The sequence below is a fragment of the Enhydra lutris genome, unplaced genomic scaffold, assembly GCF_002288905.1.
Source record: "Enhydra lutris kenyoni isolate GAN:26980312 unplaced genomic scaffold, ASM228890v2 scaffoldscaffold76, whole genome shotgun sequence".
NCBI classification, from domain to species: domain Eukaryota; kingdom Metazoa; phylum Chordata; class Mammalia; order Carnivora; family Mustelidae; genus Enhydra; species Enhydra lutris.
In genome coordinates this window covers 5770503-5796384 of record NW_019154160.1, presented here as the reverse complement: position 1 = coordinate 5796384, position 25882 = coordinate 5770503, and the positions used below count along the sequence as shown (strand labels likewise).

Genomic DNA, 25882 nt, shown 5'->3' with positions numbered 1-25882 from the left:
GTTTTTTGTGTAAACTTTTAAGTTTTAATTTCTATGAGGTAAATAGCTAGGAATGGAATTGCTAGGAAAGTAAAAATCAAGTAGCTGTGCCATTTTGCATCCCCATCAGGAATGTGGGAGTTCCAGTTGCTCCACATCCTTGCCGGCACTTGGCAGGGTATTTTGTATTTTGACCATTTTAATCGGTGTACTGTGATAGCTCACTGTCATTTCAGTATGCATTTCCCTAACGGCCAATGATGTGAACACCTCTGACACCCTTTTATCTTCTTTGGTAAAGTATCTGTTCAAATCTTGTGCTCTGTTTTTAAATTGGGTTGTTTTCCTTTTAAGCTTTGAGAGTTCATTTTACATTCTAGATACAAGTTCTTTCTTGGATATAGGACTTAGGAACATTCTCTCCCAGTCTGTAGCTTGTCTCTTTTCTTGTCACTGTCTTTGACAGAGCCAAGTTTTTAATTCTGATGAAGTCCAATTTACCTATTTTTTACTTTTGTGAATCACGCTTTTGCTGATTTCCAAGAACTCTTTGTCTAATCCTAGGTCATGATGATCTTCTCCTGCTTTCTTCCAAAAATTTATAGTTTTATGTTTTAGATCTAAATCTATGATCCCTTTTGAGTTAATCTTTGTATAAGATAGGAATTTTAGGGGAAAAGTCTTTTTTTTTTTTTTTTTTTTTTTTGGTATAAGGATGATTAATGGTCCCAACACCATTTACTGAAAAGACTATCCTTACTCCACTGAACTACTGTTGCAGCTGTCACAGATCAAAGGGCTACCTCTGTATCAGCATTCTCTATGTGTCTATCTGCCAATACTAGTGTCTTGACTCCTGTGGCTTTACGGTTATGTGTCTGAATCAGGTTGGATGATTCCTCTAATATTAGAACTCCCTTATTTTAAAAAAATCTATATTTCAATAAGCACTTAAGTCACCTACCTGAGTAGAATGTGCTTCACCTGCAGTATCAGGATAAGAGAGAGCCACCAAGTCAGCACTCCAAGGGAAGTCACTAGGCGGCAGCTGAAGTTCTTTGCAAACAGATAACTAAAGAAGAAACCCAAACCAAAAATCTTTCACATCAAATCCAAGTTTTTTGAATACGCACCTGACTTCACTATTTTCTTTCCCTGCATATTTCATATTCTCATTCATTGCTGGAAATACCATTCTACAAATATTCTTTTTTCTCTTATCTTTTTCATTAGGGTTTCATCAGGGCTTTCAGTAATTTCAAAACAAAGTATCTTAAGACATACAGAATCAGGAAAACTTAAGAGGTAGACCAGACCCTGAATATCAACAAGCCCAGTATCTTTCTGGACTAAAAAGATGTGTACTGCTTAAGAGATGTATGTACGGAATTTTCCCAGGCTAGTCTTGATTTGTTTATTTGACATCTAAAATCTTCATGACCACAGAATAACCAATTATACCAAGCTGTCCAGAAAATACTTCTTGGCCTATGCCAGGTATCAGGCTCCCTCTGGTAACTCATCAGGGCCCCCAGGACGTCTCCTTCACCTATGCTCTCAACTACAAATTCTATTTTCGGGGCAGCACCAGTATGGAGACCACAGATGTCAAGAGTTTAGGTAAGCATGAGTCCCCAGTTCCAACAGAACAATGGCCCAGTGACAACAGTAACCAGTGACTGGTACAAGACAGGATGCCTGATCTGGAACACAAAAGAAAATAAGTTGCTGAGGATAAGATCTCAGAAACACAAATGATAATCCTATGTGACCCAGAAATCATGACTTGAGCCAAAATCAAGAGTTAGCTGCTTAACTGACTGAGTCACATAGCCACCCCTCAGTTTTTCCCTATTAAGCATCATTTGGTGGATTTAGTGAAACAGAGTTCTATCTTAGAAATAAATAAACTCAGTTCATTAGGTTAGGTGGACAGCATTTAGTCTTAAACTTCATTAGGTAGACTGAAATGACATGTATAATGTTAATTAAAAATTACAAAGTCTAATGTTATTAAATGTAAATAACATGGATCTAGTTTAAAATTATTAAATGGGAGAAACCTTCCCAACATGAAAATGTATTTGCATGCTCAGTACTCCGTATCGTAACAAAAATGCAGAGCCAGGTCTGAGTAGATTCAGATTACTGTACTTTAACAACTCTAAAGCTTTAGGGTAAAAATTAAGAGCCAATGGGTAATCCTCTCCTCTACCACCTTTTAGCTCCCTAAACAGCCATTACCTTAGTAATAGGTGACAGAGCAATCTTCCAAATAATGAGTTTCTCTCTGCAGACCAGACAAGCCCATCCTCCTTCATCTATGTGAACAGTCAAGTGATCATCAACTAAAAAAAAGGAAAAAAAAGTACGTAATTAAACTTAAAGCATGAATAAGAAAAACTGTTAAAAAAAAAAAACAAACAAAAAAGAAGGGGCCCTTGGGTGGCTCAGTGGGTTAAGCCTCTGCCTTCAGTTCGCGTCGTGATCTCAGGGTCCTGGGATGGAGTCGCACATTAGGCTCTGTGCTCAGTGGGGAGCCTGCTTCCCCCTCTCTCTCTCTGCCTGCCTCTCTGCCTGCTTGTGATCTCTGTCTGTCAAATAAATAAATAAAATCTTTAAAAAAAAACAAAAAGAAGAAAAAAAAACCTTAAAATTCCTTATACCAAGATCTTCTTTATGGTTACATTCTTTACAGATGTGTGTGTGTGTAAAAAAGTGATCACACATAAAAAAATTCATTCACATCAAAAAGTGCTCTTGAGTAATTCAAGAGTTATTAATACCTAAAATAAGAAATCCATTTAACTTTGATAATCACTTTCAGAAATGTATCTGAAGGCAAAAAGTATATTTTGGACTAAGGCTTAATATCTTTTAGTATTGGTTATAAACCAGCATCTTACTTTCTATAATATTTAGTAACATTTGTAATTTTATTTTGATACGGCAACATAAATAATAATCTTTCCCATTAAATATATTAAAAAATTTCAAGGAAAAATTGTTCCTTCAAAAGAATGTGATTTTCAAATACTTTCCTTAAAGTATGATAAGTACTTTTCAAATACTTTCTTTAAAAGTATGATAAAGCACTTCATTATATGCAGACATCAAGGGTTACATTCCGTATTTTCTTAAAAGTTATTTATTTTAGAAAGAGAGAGAGCATGCACAAGGAAGGGGCAGAGGGAGGGGAGGAAGAGAATCTCAAGCAGACTCCTCACTAAGTGCAGAGCATGACACAGGGCTTGAGCCCACGACCTGAGCTAAAACCAAGAGTCGGCCGCTTAACCAACTGAGCCAGTCACCCAGACACTCGATGGGTTACATTCCATATTAAATGACAAAACTGAATTATTATATTGCTGTCATAAGCACTGGTGGTAAACCTCAGTAAGTGTGTTAGTCCTAGAAATTTAATTAATTTGAGCTTTGCTCTTTGCCTAAAGCCGGGTAGAGGGGCGAGATAAAAGGCATCAATAACATACAAGCTAAAATACTAACTCACACAGGCTGTGTGGTTTCTGCTGAATTAGCATATCGGCTCAATATTTTCTTTTCCTGAGAGCAACAAAGCAGCTCCAAATACTCTACTGGTAAGTCCTTGAGGTCTCTGACTTCACACACAGCCCTTGGTAGGTTTCCATACAGGGAAAAGTTCTTCCAGTTTACACACCCCTCAGTTTAAACATCCTAATTTCTAGGGACTCTCTCCTCTGAGGCTGAGTATTATTTGTTACTAAAAGTCTGGTGGCATGAACCTGGAGTATGTTAAAAGGTTTAAATATAATTTAAGCTCAAATTTTTAAGAGTAAAGAAAAATGGAAAATATATTATATATATTTAAGACAAAAATAGTGCAGGGCACCTGGGCGGCTCAGTCACCTTCAGCATCTGTCTTCAGCTCAGGTCATGATCCCAGGGTCCTAACCTGCTCAGCAGGAAAGGTGCAATTACCCCCGCCCCTCCCCCTGCTCATGTGTGTGCTCTCTCTGGTGCATGCTCACTCTCTTGCAAAAATAAATTTAAAAAACTTTTAAAAAATAATAAAAACAGTGCATGACAGAGGTTAGTAGAAGTTTAGTTGTCTGAAAACCACTATACCTGAGTTTTCAAGGACTCACAGGCAAGATATGCAAGTTCAGGTTGATGAGAAATATTCCTTGCTAGAACGGAGTACACTTTAACCTTTTTTGACTGTCATTCACAGTATGAAATACATTTTATATCATGACGCATTCACGTATAATTTAAATAAAACAAACAGGCATCTAACATTATTATATGAAATGCACTCTGATATTCTGCATTCTATTTTTTTTAAATGTTGGCCATGAGCCACTAAACTGATTTCCATTACTACCTGCAATCTGAAAAACACTGTTCCAGAAAATCACAAAAATCTAGAATTGAATCACAAATAAAGACGATTTGGGAACATCCATGAGGATACTCTGAACTTTGCTCTCCCAGTCGCCCAATCCCTCATCCTTACTGTTGCCTTTCTGACCCTTCTATGACTGCCCTTCTTCCGAACTGCCACTCTGATTCTCTGCCAAGAGAATATTCTAAAGGTACACCACACTGATAACACAAACGTGTACATATAACCTCTAGGATACTAACCTCTAGGATCCAGAAATAGAGGTAGTAAGCCTTCACCTTACTGCATTATCACACCCAATAATGTGAGGCAGTGTTTTGGCTTTTTTTAAGCTAAACTTCATACACATGATCAACTTCTGAAATGAGACTGAGTTTTGCATATGCAGTGAAATGTGTGCTAAAGGGGCGCCTGGGTGGCTCAGTGGGTTAAGCCTCTGCCTTCAGCTCAGGTCAAGATCTCAGGGTCCTGGGATCGAGCCCCATATTGGGCTCTCTGCTCGGCAGGAAGCCTGCTTTCCCCTCTCTCTCTCTGTCTGCCCCTCTGCCTACTTGTGATCCCTGTCAAAAAAAAAAAAAAAAAAAAGAAATGTGTGCTAAAAATAAACTCACTCTGCTTTTCAAATTTATTACATTTCTCAATTACAGTGAAAACCAAATGTTACCTGTCTCTACCCCATTTAAGTGAAGGGATATCAGACAAAGCACAAATACCAATCTGAGCCAGAGCCAGGCTGCATTTTGAACTGCTAATAGAGGCAAACGGAAAATGACACCTACCTTCAGCCAATGTCAAGGCTTCCATTACTTTAACAGGAAGAGAAGATCCAAATGTTTTCACATCATAGTTCATAGACTCAGTTACACAGTGGTGTGGCAATATTCGTGTAGGTGTTCCTCTAAAGAAAAAAGACAACATTCCTTGAACCGTATCTTAAAATTTTCTGTTGTCTTGGGGCATCTGGGTGGCTCAGTCAGTTAAGCATCTGCCTTGGGCTCAGCTCATGATTCCAGGGTCTCAGGATCTAACACAAATTGGGTTCTCCGCTCAGCAGGGAGCCTGCTTCTCCCTCACCCTCTGCCTGCTACTCCCCCTGCTTTCTGTCAAATAAACAAAATCCTTGAAAAACTTTTTTTCCACTATCCTAATTTTTAGGTACATATTTTCACATAAAGAGAAGATCTTTGATAAACAAGAAGAAAGATGAGGTGTAACAGTAAAAAACAAAAACAAAACAAAACAAAAAAAACGAAAACCAAAACCAAAACCAAACCAAACAAAAAACAAAACCACACACACAACTCTGGCTCATATGTACTGCATAATACATTTTTTGTTAAAAAGAAAAAAAGACTGACAGGATCTAGAAAACGGCTTCTGACTCTTATGCTCTAGTAATCAGATGTATGCTCTATTCACTTAAACTCCTTATAACTGCTTCCTTAGCTGTGATATACGAAGGTTGGACTAGATCAGCGTTTTCCAAATTGCGGATCATTTTGAGGGTCTCAATCAACATTTTTGAAAAACAGAATATAATCTAGAGTTTATTCTACACTGTAGTCAAATAAGCGTTACAAACATTGAATTAGATTATCTTTAAGCTCACATCAGCCTTGGAACTTTTTTTATTGAAGTATAGTTGACACACAATGTTATATTAGTTTCAGGTGTACAAAACAGTGATTAGAAATTCTGTGCTATGCTCACAAGTATAGCTACTCTGTCACTATGCAACCCTATTATATCATCACTGATTATATTCCCTATGCTGTGCTTTTCATCCCATGAATTACACATTCTGTAACTGAAAGTCTGTACCTTCCACTCCCTTTCACCCATTTTTCCCTCATCAGCTATAGAATTTTATGAAATCTACCAGATTTTTTAAAAAAGATTTTATTTATTTATTCATGAGAGAGGACGCGGAGGGAGGCAGAGGAAGAAGCAGGCTCCTTGTGCGGGATTCCATCCCAGGACCCCTAGATCATGACCTAAGCCAAAGGCAGACGCTTAACGGACTTAGCCACATAGGCGACCCCAGATTTGTACAAGAAATTAGAATCATGAGTATCTGCTGTTACCTGTTCTTCAACAGCAGACACAGCAGTTGAAATTTTATCTCCTCACCCTGTTAACATTCAAAAAATAATGTAGTTACCAGTATAAAACTTATTCTCTCTTATCATGAGGATTAAGTGAGCTTTGTTTCTTGACATACCATTATAACCAAGATTTTTCTTTAAACAATCACTAGTAAGTAAGAAAATATTTTAAAAACACATTAAGTAAAGTACAGCTTTAATTCCCTGACTTTTCTCAAAAGGAATAGAAAACACTGACAAGATCACCACTTTAAAGAGCACTTTCGAAATGTTGTTTCCTTGCAGAACAAAGTTCTTTTAGGGTAGACAAAGTCGGAAGAAACTACTCAGAAACAAGTTACCGCCTAAAGTTCTAGATTAATTATGAAAGGATGGGTGCGGAGCATGACTTAACAGGTGATGTGGACTGATGTGCCCCGTTTTTTATATGTTTACAAAATTACTATTCTTAACTCACTGTTATGGAAAGACTTTCGCCTATTAATTTCGCTACAAAGTTGACGTGTATGGCCAAAACTCCCTTAGTTATCAATCAGGAGATATGAATGACAATAACTCTATTAGGCATTTTCCTGGGTTGGAGATGCTCTTTCCCACCACCGTCGACGGATTTCATATTGATTCATTTGGCCTTAAGTGAAGCAGGCTATCGCCTTTACACAAACGAAAAGTCCCATGACTGACTGACACCGCAACACAGGGGTAGTAAGGAGGCAGCTAACCACCGACTGAATTCTAATTTGTTCACCTCTACACAAAGCTAATTCCAGGAAAGGTGCAAAGTGAATGCCTGATAAATTAAAGCGAGGCTGAAATAACTACCCGCAAAGATGGCGAAGATCTATTTCCCCAAAACTTTGGCATTCCTCCCCGCCGCCCCCGGTTCCGGAGGCTTCTGGAGACACTACCCCATCAGGCCCGCCGATCGGTCAAGAGACCGAACCCGGGACAATCACTTACCGCGAGCTCAGCGAGCTACGCCGGCCGACCGGCGAAAAGAGCACCGGGGAGCTGACTGCCGACCCTAGTGACAGACCTTTTCTGCTAGTCGCCCGGGGCGTGGAGCCGGGTCCGACTCCGCCCAGCGGGCCCCTTCGGGTCCCGGGCCCAGGTGTCCGCGGAGAGGAGACGCCCGGGAACATGACGGAACGGAGAGGCGACACGGGGCACGCAGATCCCTTCTGTGGGGATGCAGCTCTGCTCGCGCGCCGGGGAGCTTGAAAGCCCAAAGGCGGGAGGGCACGCGGTGATGACGCAAAAGCACAGCGCCGAGCTCCGGGCTTTGTCTGGGAGGCGGGGGAGGCCCGGGTGGGAGCGCGGTGAGACGTAAAAGCGCGGCGCCGAGCCGCGGGGTGTGGTCGGCGCGGGTAGGAAGCGGGCCGGGGAGGGCGCGTGGTAATGACGTCAGAGGCTGCCTGGGGCCGTGGGACTTGGTCCTGTAGGTAACCGGTGGAGGGTTTAGGGGGCTGGCGGGTGTCCGGAGTCTCAGGGAAGTGAAACTGGAGCGCCAGGTGCTCTTCTCGACTGTCTGGCCCTTTAGCAGCTTGAACGCAAAGCCTCTCTGCGTTCTGGTCTTTCCTGAGCCTCTTGGGAACTAGAAAGTGTCGGTTCACTGGTCCACGCTGAGGAGGGGAAATAGGAAAAGTTGCCAGCGGTTTCACACTCTGTTATATTTGTTCTTCTCTACATGTATCATTCCCCACTCCCTGCTGTCTCCACGCTAGTGACGCCACAAGTCCACATCTTTCTCCGAGATCTTGCTCAAAAACTGCAGGCTCCAATCAGCTCCCTAGTGGACATTTTGACCTGCATGTCCTGCAGGACTCCTGACGAGCCACCTGTTAAAAGCCGAATTCTTGTTTTCCTTTAGGGCCCCTGTCCTAACACCTCTGCCCCACTTGGCAAAACTGGCCGGTTACCCAAGTCAAAAAGAAGAGCTCTGTCCAGGAGTCATTCTTCACACTTAACCGCCACTGCGACTTCTGGTACACTGTAGCCCCTGAACGCGGTCCATTCACGTCAGCCTCCTGCAGTGGACAGTGGTGACCGCGGCGAGTGGAACAGTATCAGGATCTGTGCCTTGGGGGCAGAACAAGTGCTTCTTTATCACTACCCAGGGTTCTGCCTTTTCCTAGTAGCTGCCATTTCCTTAAAAAACAAAGCAAACAACAACAACAACAACAAAACAATAAATCATTTCCTTGTTTATACTTCGACCTCTTTTTGAATAGGATAGTCCCTTAGACAGGAAATCTAGAGTTCTCACACTCAAGCGGTATCATCACCAGGAGGGCTTGTTAAACTGCATTGCTGCTCAATCACAGTGTCTTTGCATCTCTAACGAGTTTCTAGGTGTCGGATGATGCGGCCATCCGGGGACCCTGAGATAACCACTGGCGTAGTAATTGAATGTATAGACTCTGGAATTAAATGGGACTCGCTTCAGATCTCCGCTCTGCTATTTACTGTCTCCGTATTAAGCCTCTATTAAATTACTAATAGTACTCACTTGAGAATTAGATAATACAGATGTGACTGTGTTTGTGGATGTCAAAAAACAATAACATAGAAATGAAGGCAAACAAGCGAAGAGAAACAGTATTTCCAATAAAATAGTACTCTTTAAAGAAAATCAGTTAGAGAAAGCAAGCTACCCCAATAGAAAAAATGGAAATGTATGAAGGGCATGAGCTAGCATTAAGTCAAAGACTAGAAACGACCAAAAACACATGAAAAGATCTTCAACATGACTAATAATTAAAGAAATGCAAATGAAACCACCAATCAGTATTGTTTGCCTGTTGAATTAGCCGGAAGGTTTTATAAAATGAAAATCGTTCATGCTGAAAGGCTGTGGGGTAATAGGCGCTGATGTATACACTTTTGGTGTATTTTTTGGTGAGATATTTATAAATTAGTATGGTCTTTTAAGAGGATAATCTATCAAAAAGCCTTATAACTTTTATATGCTATCTTTTTAAAAAAATTTTTTTTTATTTATGTATTTAACAGAGAGACAGCGAGAGAGGAAACACAAGCAAGGGGAGTGGGAGAGGAAGAAGCAGACTTCCCACCAAGCAGGGAGCCCAATTCCGGGCTGGATCCCAGGACCCTGAGATCATGACCTGAGCCAAAAGCAGTCATTTATTGACTGAGCCACCCAGGCGCCCCTTGTATATGCTCTTTAAACCTAGCAATTCACTTTTAGAATTTAGCTGAAAAAAATCGTAATAAATATGTTTATAATAGCAAAGAATATAGAAAGATGTCCAATGATAGATTTATAGTATATTCACATTATAAAATTCTATATGGTTAAAAAGAATACATGTAGATGTGTGTAATGAATACTTAAGGATGTAGGAAAATATTCTGTTGTAAAATTTTTAAAAGTAAGTTGGTCAAAAAACAGTATGACCACTATGAGCCCATTTTTTATTGCAATAAAAAAATGCCTCATAGACACATGTACACATATGAGAAGCTCAACTTGAACACGTGCCTCCTTTTTATACACCCTTCCTAAAGACTGCCCTTCCAAACTTTGATTTCTGTGGCACTAATCACTGCAATCAACAATGGGATAGTAGCCAGAATTGTTTCCTGCAGCTGTAGTAGAATTGTTAGAATTCCACTATCACCAACACAGTTAATGGTGTTATTATTAAAATGGAAAGGCAGGGAAACAATGAAGAACTCACCATGGAAATTATCCATGCCTAATCATTTTCAAGGCATTCATTTAATTGCCATCTAATGGCAATGGAACTTTTTGAGACTCTAAATTGAGACTCTAAACTCTAAATTTCACTGTAGTTTAGAAGTCCTCCGAGCAGGGAAGAGTGAATATTGTTTTCACTAGTTCTGCAGTCAGCAAATTGTCAAGGGTCAGAAAGTATCTCCAGCTTTCAGGCCATACCATCTGTTGCAACTGTTCACCAATGAGTGTGACTGTGTTCCAATGGTAAGGGCCTGCTCCTCCCAGAGAAACTAGCTTGTGGACCCCGGAAATAGGGGCGGACAGGGCAGGCCGGGTGGAGACGTCCAATCGGTGGGGCGTGGGTACATCCACTGGGTAAATTGGGATTCAATTGGCCACCTGTGTAGGGGCGGGGCTCAACCACCCCCCATAAAGGTTGGTCTGTGAGGCTGGCGAGGGAGGAGAAGAAGGAGAGCTGTCAGAGGAAGGAGCAGAAGAAGGAGAGTCGGTGGGAGCAGAAGAAAGAGCTGTAGGAGTTAACAGCTCTTGTAAGAGCTGTGAGAGTTGTAACAGCTCTTGTCAGAGCTAGAAGAGCCGCCGGCGGCCCCGACGCCAGCGGTCCCAGCACGCCAGCAGCCCCGACGCCAGTGGTCCCAGCACGCCAGCAGCCCAGAGACGCCAGCGGCCCCGACACCAGCGGCCCCGACACCAGCGGCCCCGCCCACACACCGAGGTCCTCGGCAGTGGATACAGGGAACAGCCTAGACTCCAGCAACCTCACCGCGAACGGCCTCGCCACCAGGAGCGGCCTTGATACCCTGAGCCGCAGCCTCGCCGGAGCTGCGCCAAACCAGGGAGCAGCTTCGTCTGGAAAGAGACTTCCTCGGTGAGCAGCCCCGTGGGAGGCAGCATCATCAGGGAAGAGGCTTCCTCCAGAGTGGCCTCTTTTTGTGAGCAGCCTTGTCCGAGGAGCAGCCTCGCCGGAGCAGCCCCTGTCCGGGGAGCAGCCTTGTCCGGGGAGCAGCCCTGTCTGAGGAGCGACCTCATCAGTAATGGCCTTGTCCTGGGAGTGGCCTTATCTGCAGAAAGGCCTTGTCCAGAGCAGCCACGTTGGGAGCGGACTTGCTGGGGTTATCGTCGTCACCTTTTTGTAAGAGACAGCCCTGACCGGTCAGTTTGATTTTTGATGCTTGGCATAAAATAAAGCTTTGTTTGATTTTCACTTTATATCAGTCTCGTTCCTTTGATCATGGACCCTAACACAATAAAACTCTATTTATGGACACTGGAATTTGAATTTCATATAACTTTGATATGTTATGAAGCATTTTTCTTTTGGTTTTTAAAAATCATTTAAAACTAAAACCTAGGGCACCTGGGTGGCTCAGTCAGTTAGGCATTCGACTCTTGGTTTTGCTCAGGTCAGGATCTCAAGGTCGTGGGATCAAACCCAAAGTCAGGCTTCACGCTCTGTGCAGTCTGCTTGGGATTATCTCTCTCCCTCTCCCTCTGCCCTTCCCCCAGCTTGCACACTCTCCTTCTCATTAAATGAATAAAAAATCTTTAAAAACAAACAAAACTGTGAAAACCATCCTTAGCTTGCAGGCCATACACATCAGGCAGCCGGTCAGTTTGCGGATCCACGGGGCAGTTTATTGAGGGAGGCACAGGTCCTTTGTTGGCAGAGGACCGAACAAAATAGATGTTTTTTGAATGAATAGAAACCACCATGATGCCTCAGATGTAAAAATCATGTTGAACACCCCCAAAGGAACATTTACAATGTAGTTCTCACATACTTCTTTCATAAATATTCTTAATGTTTTGTAACATTTATATTTTCATTTATCTTCTAACAGCTTTGGCATCTTTATGAAATAAAATGAATTTCCCAAAATAGAGCCCTAATTTATAAAAATGTACTGACAAGGGTTTAGCCTGTAACAGTTTATTTAGCTTCCTGAGAACCAGTCAAGTCCGGGGTCAGAGAAGGCCTTGCACATAGGGGTGAGCCTGGGAGGGTGGACAAAAAACCCTAAGCTCATTAACATGAAATTTTATCCTCACAGGTAGACTTTCTGGTGATTAAAAGTGTTTTTGGCTTATTTTCTAAATTGCTTATATGAACGTACATATCCCTCAATGGCTCTCCATGCATGTAGGATGAAAGCTAAGATTTTCAGCATGATATTAAAGGTCCCCCATGATCTGGCTCCTGCTTCTCAAATATCTCCTTCTATATAGCATCAGTGCTGAACTGACTTACAACTCTCCTATTCGTGTTTTGTCTTCCGTGAAAAAGGGATGATAGGGTTTTATGTTAATTATAGCATTATCTGGGGCACCTCAGGTCATGACCCCAGGGTCCTGGGATTGAGCCCCGCATCGGGCTCCCTGCTCAGCAGAGAGCCTGCTTCCCCCTTTCCCTCTGCCTGCTGCTTCCTGTTTATGCATGCCTCCTCTCTCTCTGTGTCAAATAAATAAAAAATATAGGATTGTGGAAGTATCAAACATGTTAACGTGTACACTCTGGAAAAAAAGTGGCACCATCCACAGTGCTGGCAACAACACCTCTGTACTACTTAGCTATTTTCTTGTAATTAATTTTTTTTAAGATTTTATTTATTTATTTGACACAGAGAGAGATCACAAGTAGGCAGAGAGGCAGGCAGAGAGAGAGGGAGAGAGCAGAGAGCCCAATGTGGGGCTGGATCCCAGGACCCTGAGATCATGACCTGAGCCGAAGGCAGAGGCTTAACCCACTGAGCAACCCAGGTGCCCCTTGTAATTAATTTTTATCTGCCTTATCTCTCCTTCTAAATAAACTAGAAGCTCCTAGAGGGCAGAAAATCATTCTGTCATTAACCCCACAGCACAACTCCTTGTCCAAGGTGGGGGCAGGGGTGCTTAGTTGCTGCACTGAAGCAACTAAATAGAGTGTTTATGTAGGAGTACTGACAATAGTGACTCCATCTTTAGCCTCCGTCTTATTCATATTTGCTCTACGACCTCTATGTGTTCCAGGCCCCTTGAAGATTAATATACATAATTTAGAAATGCCCCCCAAGGCTGGGATGCGTGGAGGCTTGCTTTGGCCTCCCATGCATCTGTTGGAGGTAAGAGTCTTTACCCTTCCCAATGCATGGATGGCGCCACAATTATCTAATTAAAAGTTAGCTGTCAGTTAGGTGCATGCAAACCCTTTGATCTCACCACAGTGCCCTTCCACCCACGCATCTCCTTGCCCTATAAAATCTGTAGACCAAGGTCTGGACTTTATGGAGAGTAGCTGTGCAGCTGCCTGGCTCACCGTCCACCCAATCCCCCATCAACAAGTTACCTGAATAAAACTCTATGTAAACTGGATGGAGTCACCTGCTTTGTTTTCCAGTCTCTAAGTACCTTCTCAGTTTGGGGGTTAATTTACTGTCCCTCCCCCACCTTCTAACAGTTGGTAAATAGCAAAAATACCTAAAAAAATAAAAGTAAATATGAGGACATTAACAATCAGGTAGGGAGGAAATGAAAGAACTGGTAGTTACTATTTACTTTTCTTTATCATGTTTTAGAAGTGACAGACACAGATAAGTTCACTACAGTTTTAGAAGACGTGACAGACACAGATGAAGTTCACTATAAATTTTAATCCAGGATATAAAATGTCCCCTAAAGACACAAGTGAACATCTTGTATTAGAAAATAAAATGATCAAATTCAATTTTGTAAATACTTCTATGGCACAAAGAGATTTCCCTCAGATCCAGCCTTGTAATTGTTTTGTCTGCTTTCTGAAAACCACACCATAATAGCAAATTGTATAAAGAATACAAGTAAAGCTTGTTAAAATGATTGTCACAGATGTATTGTTTCCTAAAACAAAGAACATGGAGTTCATTCACTCACTGAGTTCATTTTATTCAATAATAAATTCCCTTATGTAGAATGAATTATAGTATAACACGCTTATCATGAAATAATCAGTGAACTCATCAATACTTAGGACACGGACAAACTTCCATTTTAATTACATCAACATAGGTATTTCTTAGGTTCTGGCATTATCAATGTAAGAAAAAGCACTTTTTCTTGAGGCAGAGCAAATTAACAGCGCTGATTTGAAGTATGGCAAATCTTTTTTTTTTTTTTTTTTTTTTGAAGTATGGCAAATCTAATGGTTATCAGCATTGCTTTCAGAATTCTGAGGCATGTGGATGAAAAAAACTATAGCCATAAATAAAAAGGGTCATTGTCCTTTTTTCGGAAGAGTAACAAGTTCTGAAAGTTTCTTGATATTCCATAGTATAGAAAGAACTAAACTTTCTTCAAATGTTTTAAGGTTTAAAATTACAGTTATTTAGGTTTTTGCCTCATTGAATGAAATTTCAAAAGTATTTAACTGATAAAACCTAAAATTTGGCTAGGAATTATGAATTTTTAAAAGATACTTTTCAAAATACATGCCTTCACATGAAAGGCATGAAAAAGGCATGAAAAAATTCATTTTTACCTCTTGATAATACCTAGCAATTCATGCCTGGTGAAAGCATTACAAAGTAACAAATGTGTGAATAATTAAATAATTAAAATAGAAGTTTCCATATTCAAAGGATGGGCCTCTTCCCTTTTTAAAACTGATCAGGCTTTCATGTGCTAAAAACATTGAAAACCACACACATCCAAACGCAGTCTCCTCCCAGAGGAATGCACATTCCTAAAGTCTCCTATAGCTGAAGATACGGGAGATAGGGAACGTAAATGTTCCCTTCTCGCCACGTGACACTAACTATTCCTGTATGTCTGTATTTCAGGTTCCCTTCAAGAGATTATCAGAATTTAAAAAAGGGAAGATTTCATCTTCTAGTAAAATCAGACACAATGCAGGTAGAATACTACCAAGAGGATTACAGAGTGACTGGCAAATCACATAAAACAATTAAAGCTTTTTACTAACAACTCCCTTTTAAAAGTTGTCATTTGAGAATAGCTTCAATCTGTAAGAGCAGGTAAAAAAAAAAAAATAAAATGAGGTGCCATGTTATATTAATTAAAGTATTCCAGGATAAAAGAAAGTAAAAAACCTGAAGATAATCTCAGTGCTATAGACATTTAGAAAGTCACAATTATTAAAACTCTGAATAAAAAGGTATTGAGAACAGGTACATCTCAAAACAATATTTTCCCCACCTTGGAAAAAATAGGCGTATTTTAAATAACCTGAAGTATGATTTACAGATCAGATACCATTCCTAAGTTTTTTTCCTGCAACGATGTTTTGCTCTAAAGTCTCTCGTGTTCACGTTATCGATCGTTGCTCCTTTATGCTGGAACAAGCCTCTGTTTGTTCATTAATTTCCGGTATATCCCATCTGGTTTTGCAAGAAGTTCCTCATGCTTCCCGCATTCTGTAATCTTTCCTTGGTCAAGAACAGCCACCGTGTTGGCATTCTTAATGGTGGACAGGCGGTGAGCAATGATTAACACTGTTCTTCCCGCCATGAGCCGGTCGAGAGCTTCTTGCACCAGGTGCTCGTTTTCAGCATCCAGGGCACTTCCAACCGGAAACGGCGCAAGAAAACAAAGACGTCAGTCCACGCACACTACGCGCTCAGAGTTTCCTGTCACATGCGCAGTCGCCCCAGGCATTTTCACTGCGATCAGAATTACAACTGCTCCTGTACATACATGTCTACGGTCTATTTTTTATATTCCAAAGCTGCTACAGCAAGGAAACCTGGGACCCTTGATTCCCACAGACCTGCTGTCACAGAAGTAGAAAGCGCTGGGTACGGCTGCGGCTGAGCATGATGGGGCTCATCGCAAACATGGCTGAACTGAAACTAGAACCTTCCACCCTGACTGGGCCTGTCCACTGCCTCCCAGCTGTCACGATTCAGCCAGACCCGGTCACTCTCACATGGAAGGGGTAAAAACAGCATTTTCAGCTGTATCACATAGAAGCACGGAACAGTAAGTTTTTGGTACGGGAAGAATTGGACTGTACAATCACACACAGTACTAAGATATGCTCACCTGGTTGCTTCATCGAGGAGAAGAATTTTGGGATTCTGAAAGAAAAGCATTATTTTTAATTGTTAATATGTTTCTCATGTTGTTTTCTTCTGAAAGGGAACACAATTTTGTTATAAAAACACACACTCTCGGGGCACCTGGGCAGCTCAGTGGGTTAAAGCCTCTGCTTTGGGCTCAGGTCATGATCCCAGGGTCCTGGGATCGAGCCACGCATGGGGTGGGGGTGGGGGTGTCCCTGATCAGCAGGGAGCCTGCTTCCTCCTCTCTCTCTCTGCCTACTTGTGATCTCTGTCAAATAAATAAATAGAATCTTTAAAAAAACCACACACACACACACACACACACACACACTCTCGGGGCGCCTGGGTGGCTGAGTGGGTTAAGGCTTTGCCTTTGGCTCAGGTCATGATCTCAGGGTCCTGGGATCGAGCCCCGCATCAGGCTCTCTGCTCAGTGGGAAGCCTGCTTCCCCCTCTCTTTCTGCCTACTGCTCTGCCTCCTTGTGATCTCTCTCTCAATCAAATAGATAAATAAATAAATAAAATCTTTAAAAAAATAAAAACACACACACACACTCAGTAATAAAAAGAAATGAAGTACTCATACAAAATACAGCATAGATGAACCTTGAAAACATTCTGCTAGAGAAAGAAGCCAGGCACAAAGGGCCCCACAGTGCAGGACTCCATCTGCAGGAAATGTCCAGAACAGGCACATTACAGAGACAGAATAGCGAAGTGTTCACCTGGGGCTGAGGTCAACAGAGAAATAAGAGAGGAGGCCAGGTGTGACTGGTGAAGAATCGAGCATCTCTTGTTAGATGTTCTCCACGTTAGATGTTCTAACATGGATCAGGGTGACAGATGCACAACTCGGAACACAATGAAACCCACTGAACCCGCTTTAAACGGGAGCACGGTATAGGATGTAAGTTACATCACAATAAAGCTGCTATGGGGAAGAAAAGCACAGACTCCTAGGTGTGTGAGATAAGCCCACACATGGAAGAGTTGGAGGGGACACTGAGCCGCAGTCGTGGGCGTCACTGGGCTGATGTTGTTTACGGTGCCGTTTTACCCCACTGGCCAGTCACCCAGCAGTGTGAGGCAGGATCTAAAGTGAGTGAGACAGAGTCTAGACGCTCAAGGTCCTGCTTGGAGTTTAGTTAGGAGCATCACATAAGACTGAGAAGACGTAAGAGTCAGCTGATGTCTCGAACACATTAAATTCTAGCTGTGCCTACGCAAGAAATGAAAACAGACGTCCACACAGACACCTGTACGCTACTTGCTCACAGAAGCACTGTTCACAACAGCCCCAGCCTGGAAATGTTCACCCATCCAAATGTTCACCACTGGCGAATGGATAATCGAGTTGTGCTGTGCCCCCACAACAGGAGATATAGGACAGATATGAACAGACCTCAAACACATGATACTCATGGGGAGGTTAAGCCTCCAGCTCTTGATTTCGGCTCAGGTCATGATCTCAAGGTGGTGAGATCTTGCCCTGCGTCAGGCTCCACGCTGGGAGTGAAGCCTACGTGAGATTCTCTCTCTCCCACTCCTTCTGCCCCTCCCCCCTTGAAAAAACAAACAAACATTATACGAATAAAATAGGCGAGATGCAAAAGCCACATCTTGTCGGACCGCATTTATCTGAGATGTCCAGAAAGGCAAATCAGGACAGACAGAAAGTACATTGGCAGAAGCCTGGGACTACAGGTGGGTGGGGGGAAGGATTGCAGGTGGGTACCAGGGCTCTATCTGGGGTGACAGAAATGTTCCAAAATTGGACTCTGTGACAGTTGAGCAACTGTATACTAACTAAAAATCACTGAAGGGTACACTTAAAACTGGTGAATTTTATGGTATGCTTCAATAACGCTGTTTCTTTCTTTTTTTTTTTTTAAACATCACCTATAAATCTGAGGAGGGTAGTTATATAACAAAGCAGAAGGCTATCATGTCCTAAAAACCACAATGGCTGGGGTCTTCAGCTAAAATGGCCTTCCTCTCCTCTTGGGAGTCCTGTGGAAGTATTTCCAGTCTGTACTAAGTCTAGCAATTGACTAGATTATACAAAGAATCATACTTGTATTGTTTTGATATTTTTATAGAATCACTGTTTTGCTTGTTAGACCACATACTTCTTCACAGAGGTCCATGTGTTAAACTTTTCTCCCTCCAACAACCCTAGCACAGTACCAAGCCCCTAACACCCAAGAAATACTTGTTAAATTCGAACAACATATACCCAGTGGAACTCTCAACTCATCTTTCATGGGAACTACCAACCGTATACCTACCCTCCCCCTCCGAAACAAAAGGAAGAAGCATAGTAAATTACAAATTATAAGGTCCCTAATTAAAAATGATAATAAAAAAATCCCGGCCAAGCGGCTTCAAGCTTACCTTGAGCAGAGCACGGGCGATCGCAATCCGTTGTTTCTGCCCACCTGACAATGACAATGTATATATTTTTTAAACTTGAAAGACTTAACAAAATTCCTGGTGATGGGTTTTTCTGATTAAACTTGAAAGACTTAACAAAATTCCTGGTAATGGGTTTTTCTGATAAGCTAAGTGGTGATCTGAAGGCAGCTTCTTCCGGTTAGTCATAGCTGAGATAGACGGTATTACAAAAGCCTATTTTTAAAAATTTATTGTCTCCTCATCAACCTCAAAAGTAATAACAACAATTATCACAGCTAACATGTATTGAGGAGTTCCTATGTACCAGGCTAAAAGCATTACAATGTTATCTCACTCAACCTTAAAAAAAATCCTATGAAGTACATCCTGTAATTATTCCCTTTTCACAGATGAAATACCAAGGGCACAAAATAACCAGTCCTGGGTGTCACAGTTGGTAAGTGGCAGAGTCAAAGTCTGAGTAAGCCACTTTGATCCACCCTTTTAGAACTCAAATTCTACTAAAAGCAAGGGGAGAAACTGGGGGGTGGGTGATAGGAGTGGGTAAATGCAGATGGGACAGAGGCAGGCAGAACATCTCTGAGAATTCCTTTCCTCATCTTCGCCTCTCACCACCCTCTCTCCTTTCCTCCAGGGAACGGGACCCTCAAGTTACAACTGTAACTTACAAATAGTACTCAGGACTCCTCCAGACTTACTTCATTTTAAAAAACTCACTACATTTTTGGTGATGAAAACAGTCCTTTCTGGTTGATTTTATCAGATGAAAAACTTATTAATAGTAACTGCTGGGCATTACATGACTTCATCTAAAAGAAGCTCATAAATGATGAACCGAAATCCAATTACATCTGAAATATGTGGTGCTCCTGAAAGCTGTCCTCAAATAGGCAGCCCCGAGCTCACAAGGGAACCAGGGAAATCCCTTTTCTTGGGGAACCTCTGAAGTTGGCAAGGGTGTTGGAGTGCTGTGAGGTGGGCCGGCTGAGCAGTCAGCGGAGGGTTTTGGCTCAGCTCTGAGAAATCCTCAGTGCCAACTGGTGCACTGGGTATCTGTCACTAGATGTCCTTTCTTCCACCCAGAAAGTGACTATGGGTTGAAACCTTTGGTTATTTCACTCTGAAACGGGAGCTTGAGAATCCTGGTAGAGGGAAGGCTGTGCGGAACCTGTTCCAAGGGAGGAGGTGACATGCTTGTTGGACAAAGTGAGGTAGCTCTCGGCCCGACCCCCTGACACTCAATAATGTCACCACAAGCAGCTGAAACTGGTTTTCTACCCGAGGACGTGTTTGAGAGATGCCAGAGCAGTTCATTTGTACAAAGCAGTGTGTGATTCTACTGCTGCAATCTTGCAAATCTATCCAAAACATTTTTTCATCCATTGCCTATTGTTTAAAAAAAATCATACACAATAAAAACATGCCTGTATTAAATTTCCTGTGGTCTAACCTGAAACAAAAAGTTTTGAGTTGGAAAGGACTACTGCTCTAGTCCAACCCGGCCACCTTCATTCTGACACGGAGGCATCTGTCCTCTGCTCAGACACTCCAGTGACAGAGAGCTCATCGCATGGAGGGGAGCACATGGCAATAATTGTAACGAAGAAATTATCTGTGCTTACCCCCAGATTTCTTTCCCTTTAAGTCTACTCATTGGTCTTACTTCTGTATTCTAAAGCAAACAGAATACAAGTTTTTTCTTTCCCTCCTGAAAATACAGTACCCAGAATGCACTGCGCTGCGACGTGCTCTAACATCCCAGGGAAGAGCGACTGAGCCTTGGCCATGAGTCCTGCCCGCTATGCCGAGGGCCGGATCCCGGCCACTACCTGTTTGTATGTAAACCTAAGAGTGGTTTCCGCATTCTTAAAGGGTTGTTTTAAAAAAAAAATCAACAAAGGACATGTAACAGAAACCACCTGTGGCTCATAAAATCTCAAATATTTACTCTCTGGCCCTTTACAGGAGAGTCTGGGGACCGGTTTAACATGGAAAGTACAACGTGGGGAACAGAGAGCTCTTCGGTTTCAGTTCTGCTCCGGCTCATAGCCCCTGCCCCCCTGAACACATCAGCCTGCCACCTGTACCTCTCTTAATTTCGGCCATTTTCAAGGATCTCAAGTTGAAAGGACCTTTTTTATCTCAGATGAGAGAAAATCTCATCTCATACTCAGTGGGACACTCCGTGGGAATTTGGGAACACCTTTGAGGTGGAAAGTGAAGGAAACTGGGGAGCTGTCCGCATACAAAAGAGATTTTTAGAGAGTAGAAAAAGCTAATCTCATAAACTCTAAGGACAAAAAGCCTAATTAGAAATTAATAGTGCTGTATGAAATGCTGCAGAGTTCTGTGGAGCAGAGAGTTTTGGGGGCCAAACAGTAACAAAAAGTTACCTGAAAGGAGAACACCCTTTTCTCCGACCACAGTGTTGAATCCCTGGGGGAAGTCACGGATGAAAGCACCCGCATTAGCTACATCAGCTACTCTCTCTATCTGCTCGGCCGTCACTGAGGAGGGGTCGTCTGCACCGTAAGCAATGTTCTCCCCAATAGAGCAAGAAAACAAAATTGGTTCCTGCAAATTGGAAACAAAGCGTATTTGCTGCAAATTTCAAAACAGACTTCAAACAAATCTAGGAAATTTAGTGAAGCTTAATACAGTCCTTACCTCGAAAACCTATTAAATTGCTCTCAAGGAATACACAGTCGGCTGCTGAATAACACAAATGTTAGGGGTGCTGACCCCCATGCCGTCGAAAATCTGAGTATAACTTTTGAACTCCCCCCAAAATTAACCACTAATAGCCTACTGTTGACCGGAAGCCTTACTGATAACATAAACAGTGGATTAACACGTATCTTGTGTGTTATACACATATCCTATATGGTATTCCTGCAATAAAGTAAGCTAGAGAAAAGAAGACATTATTAAGAAATCCTAAGGAAGAGAAAATACGTTTATAGGTACTGTACTATAAAAAATCCATGCATAAGGGGTCCCATGTAGTTCAAACCCATGTTGTTCAAGTGTCAACTTTACACTCTTTGTTTAAAGATTATTTATTTATTTATTTGAGACAGAGGGAGCAAGGGAGTGTGTACACGCACACATGCGCAGGAGTGGGGCAGGGAGCAAGGAGCAGAGGGACGGGGAGAGGGATAAGCAGATTCCACACTGAGCACGGAGCCCGATGGGCTCAATCCCAATACTGGAGCTGAGGGTCAGACGCCAACCAAGTGGGCCAGCCAGGAGCCCAGCTGCATACTATTTTGATTCTACTTCCTCATTCTCCATAAATCCGCCCAGCTGACTTCTAAAAATTTCATGTTCTTCCATGAACAGGATTGATTTCATCGAGATAGTGCAGGAAATGAGATCCCATGGCAGGTGCCCGGCAGCCAGCAGATACTTCATAAATGTAAGCTCCTGCCCTTGGGAATTGTCAGGTATGGAAGACGCCGGCTCCATCTGTATTTTCCAGCTGCGGGCTTCCCACTAAGGATCGAGGGGAGAATCCCCATCTCTATTCGTTACTTTTTGAAATATACACAAACCAGGTGGGAACATGACATTTTAACAGAACCCTGTGGAATGGTCCTAAAACAGCAAATAAGCCTCCAGCTTCTTTTCTCCATCCCTAAACAATACGCCCTGCTGCTATCCTTACACTGCCAAGCCACCCCCATCACTGCCCGTCCTGCTCCTCAGCCGGTAGAGTGGGGTGAGGGCAAGTTCATTAGAGTTCATTTCCCTCAGAAATGAGGGAAGCCTCAGGTCTGCCTGTGGTGCACATAGCCTGATAATAAAGTATCAGCAGCTGTGTCAGAACTTCCCTGCACCAAATGGTCTCATGAAAACAGCCTCATTAAAGTGACCATATTACACAGACATTCTGCCTTGAAACCAGCAACCTCTCTGCAAGGAGACCCTGGCTCTCGCCATCATCTCTGCTTGCTTATCCCTGAAACCCGTTATGTAAAACAGCAGACACTACCAGTGACGAGAACAGAAATTGGGGAAGAGTCCGTAAAAGCTAGAAAGTTCTATCCCTTCCGCCCATCCTCTCTGAACCACCTGCATTACAAGACTATACTAGTCTCCGGCTTTGGATAAAAAGTTGGTTTCAACTGGTTCAAGTCTTTACGGTGGTCAGGATAGAGCACTATTTACAAACCTAAAAAACATGCCAGGGCAGATTAGTTTAGCGTATCTGGAGAATTTCGATTCCTCCTTCTCTTTTGAGAGGTTCAAGTCTAAAGAAAACATAAATAATAAAAGCAAACTTAAAAAGACAGTGTAACAAAAATAGGAACCTCTCTTCTTACCTGACTCACTGTCCCAATCTTAGATCTCAGCCAGACTGGATTTAGCTGACGGATATCATGGCCATCGAGACTGATAGTTCCTTGTAGAGAAGAGAGGAAAGTCATGGAGTGTCACGGGGCCAACGACTAATGTAAACACTGAAACGATCTGGTGGAAAAATTCCACATTCAGTTCTTTTAAAGATGAAAAGTATGTTCAAAATCTCCAAACAGAATCTACAATCAACATATTTCACGGAATTTCCCTGTCTACTGTCTCCCTGCAGTGGTTAGCTGACTAGCCCATCCGCTAGTTCATCCATCCCACTCGCTTCAGTGCAGTGACTGACTTCCTTTCTGGACTGACTGAGGGCTCCCCAAGAGGATTCTAACTCTGGAGCTTCCTGACCACGTCAGCAACAGCAACCACCTTGAAGGTCTGGTTCTGCGGTGACCTTTTGGAGAGGTGTCCTGGAAATTCAACCCTGGCAGTGCTTTTTATTTTTAGCTCTTTTATTACTCCTTAAAATAGCCCTTCCTGCATAAATACAGTCGGAGGAGAATCATCCACAACCACAAATCTGATATCAGAGCAGAGCTTTTCAATAATCAGATGTGACTCTGTGACCCTAGCTAACAGAATTAATTCTACACCATGGAGGGAACTCAACAATGCTTGGGGACGGCGATGATGGTGACTAAAACACACTCTTTCTCTGTGGTGTGGAGTTGCACCAGCCAGCTATAAACCCTCATAAACTAGCAAAAACCTGAGGTCTTTGACTTAAATAGTACAAGTGTTCTATAGACTACGTAAGGCTGGAATTTACATGTAGTTTCTCTTCTGCTTGACTTGTTCACCATGATAAAGAAACTAGGGGCTTCATATTCTGACTTGTTTGCATTCATTTGATTACGATTTTTCTAAATTCAGAATTTTATAGCAAGGAGAGTGAATCAAAACAGGGATTCCAGAGGCAACAGTATAGTTAACACCTATTTTAACACAGTTGGTGATTCCGTGGGTCGGGATCTGCAAGTCGAATACTTATCTGCACAGGACCATGGTCTTAACCAAATGGCACAGATACAAAGATCATAAGACAGATTAGTTTTAAACGAGTGATGTGATTTTTACTAAGAGTTGTCTTCTTGCTGAGAAACATCACTGTTTTCTCAGTCCCAAATCGAACCCACTAATACGGACTCTCTCCTCCAGGCTCAGATACAAAGAAGGATACAGACTGGATGTGTGGTGAGGGATGTTGGACATTTCACAATATACACTCACTGAACCATGCTGCACACCTGGAACTAATGTTATATGTCAATTACATCTTGATTAACAAAGGATATAAAGAAATAAAAGAACATGTTCTCTGCTCTAGCGGATGACATAATCCAGTTAAAAATAAAAACCAGAACAAGAAAAATCCATTACGAAAATCCATACTACCTCAAAATAGTTTCCATGACGCAGTCACACAGAAGGGACCCCTGGCTGCCAAGTCACCCGTCGGCATGCTAGCCACAGGGCAGTTTGCGGGCAGATGCAGTCTGAAGGCTTCCAGAGAAGCTCTACAAGCTGAACGGCCAGCACAGAGCGGTACTTAATCCTCAGTGCTGCTCAGCCCCATGCGGGGCACCTTGTTGGAGCTGTGGAGCAGCCTTGCCCATTCTCTCCCAGGAGAGGGGGCGTCAGAAGGGGACACCAGCATGGGAGATGAGGAGGTAGAATTCAGGAATCACTCGGGACTTGAGGAGGTCAGACATGAACCATACATACTGCCTGCCAGGCCTCTGTGTCTTCTTAAAAGGGACACCTTTATGTAAGGGACTTCTTTCCTGGGAACCAGTCCTCTGGGATTTCACAACTCTCGCACTACAGGTCTTTGCACGATTTCGTCCACCCCCAGAACACGGGAGTACAAGGGCTCTGGAGGGTCCTGCCACCTAGCATGGGACGAAGCACTCACCAGAAACGGGGTCATACAACCTCAGCAGAAGGGACACCACTGTTGATTTGCCAGAACCACTTGGGCCAACTAGCGCCGTGACCGATGCTGATGGGATAGAGAGGCTGAAATCCTGGAATATGGGCACCTCCGGGCGAGCTGGATAGCTGAAGTGCACATTCCTAAACTCCAAAGTGCCCTGGAAGCTCTCCTGGTTTAGAACGATGCCTTCTGCAACGGGAGGGAATGAAAGTCACTTCACAGGAAGAGCAAACCGACAGCAGATCTCCGTCCTCCCACTGGTCGGACCGCACACAGATGGCGCCGGCGGCAGGAGGAGGCCTTGAGCCTGCTCGGCACCCACTCCGTACAAGGCACGATGCACATGCGCTCGTCTGATTCTCACAGCCTTGAGCGGCACAGATGACAGGACACTGCCTCTCCGAGACAAGTACCTGCCCAAGCTGACTGGTGGTGGGGCTAGCTTTCACCTGGGGAGCAGTCTGGTTTCAAAGCCCATTGCTTTTCCCCTGCCTCTGGAGCGCCCCAGGTCCAGAGTTCATCTTTTCTACTCTAAATAAATATTCAAGACAAGGTCGGTAAATGGGTAGGCCTTGCACAACAGCTGCAGAGCCTGGGACTACCTTGCTAATGACTTGGGAAAAGCTGTTCAGTCTCTTTCAGCTGTATTTATTTCCTCCAGCCCGTCACACTGGAGAATACTGGGATTTCAACTCATGATCTGGGGCTAAGCAACAATGTCCTGGGAGTCAGTGATGAGGAAGGGTTACGGCTCCGGGCCACACAGCTCCCCCAGAACGAGCTTCCAGGAAAGCAGCTGATAGAGGAGATTGCTCTAGCCAATTAACACCAGCATCCCCTGGCCCACTACCCAAAGCCAAGAAATTCAGAGGCTTTTATATGTGTGGTCTGTCTTCCTTTCCCCCCATCCTCCCCACTGCCCAAACATCAGAATCACTACAGAAG

The 25882-nt window shown here is 42.9% G+C and overlaps 2 protein-coding genes across 2 annotated transcripts in view; both read right to left on the bottom strand.

The window, feature by feature from the left end:
• LOC111160511 (nucleoporin 133) overlaps positions 1-7734 on the bottom strand; it is a 70185-nt gene extending 62451 nt beyond the window's left edge. The window contains exons 1-4 of the mRNA XM_022523659.1: positions 7432-7734; positions 5146-5264; positions 2224-2327; positions 944-1051 (exon numbers count right to left, since the gene is read on the bottom strand). Of these exons, the coding sequence (XP_022379367.1) occupies positions 944-1051; positions 2224-2327; positions 5146-5264; positions 7432-7613 (513 nt within the window). The 5' untranslated portion in view covers positions 7614-7734. The remainder of the gene's footprint in view (positions 1-943; positions 1052-2223; positions 2328-5145; positions 5265-7431) is intronic.
• A 6061-nt stretch (positions 7735-13795) lies between these two features.
• The window catches only part of LOC111160490 (ATP binding cassette subfamily B member 10), a 41425-nt gene continuing 29338 nt past the window's right edge, over positions 13796-25882 (bottom strand). The window contains exons 8-13 of the mRNA XM_022523638.1: positions 24917-25126; positions 22962-23041; positions 21030-21210; positions 18616-18659; positions 16202-16236; positions 13796-15719 (exon numbers count right to left, since the gene is read on the bottom strand). Of these exons, the coding sequence (XP_022379346.1) occupies positions 15488-15719; positions 16202-16236; positions 18616-18659; positions 21030-21210; positions 22962-23041; positions 24917-25126 (782 nt within the window). The 3' untranslated portion in view covers positions 13796-15487. The remainder of the gene's footprint in view (positions 15720-16201; positions 16237-18615; positions 18660-21029; positions 21211-22961; positions 23042-24916; positions 25127-25882) is intronic.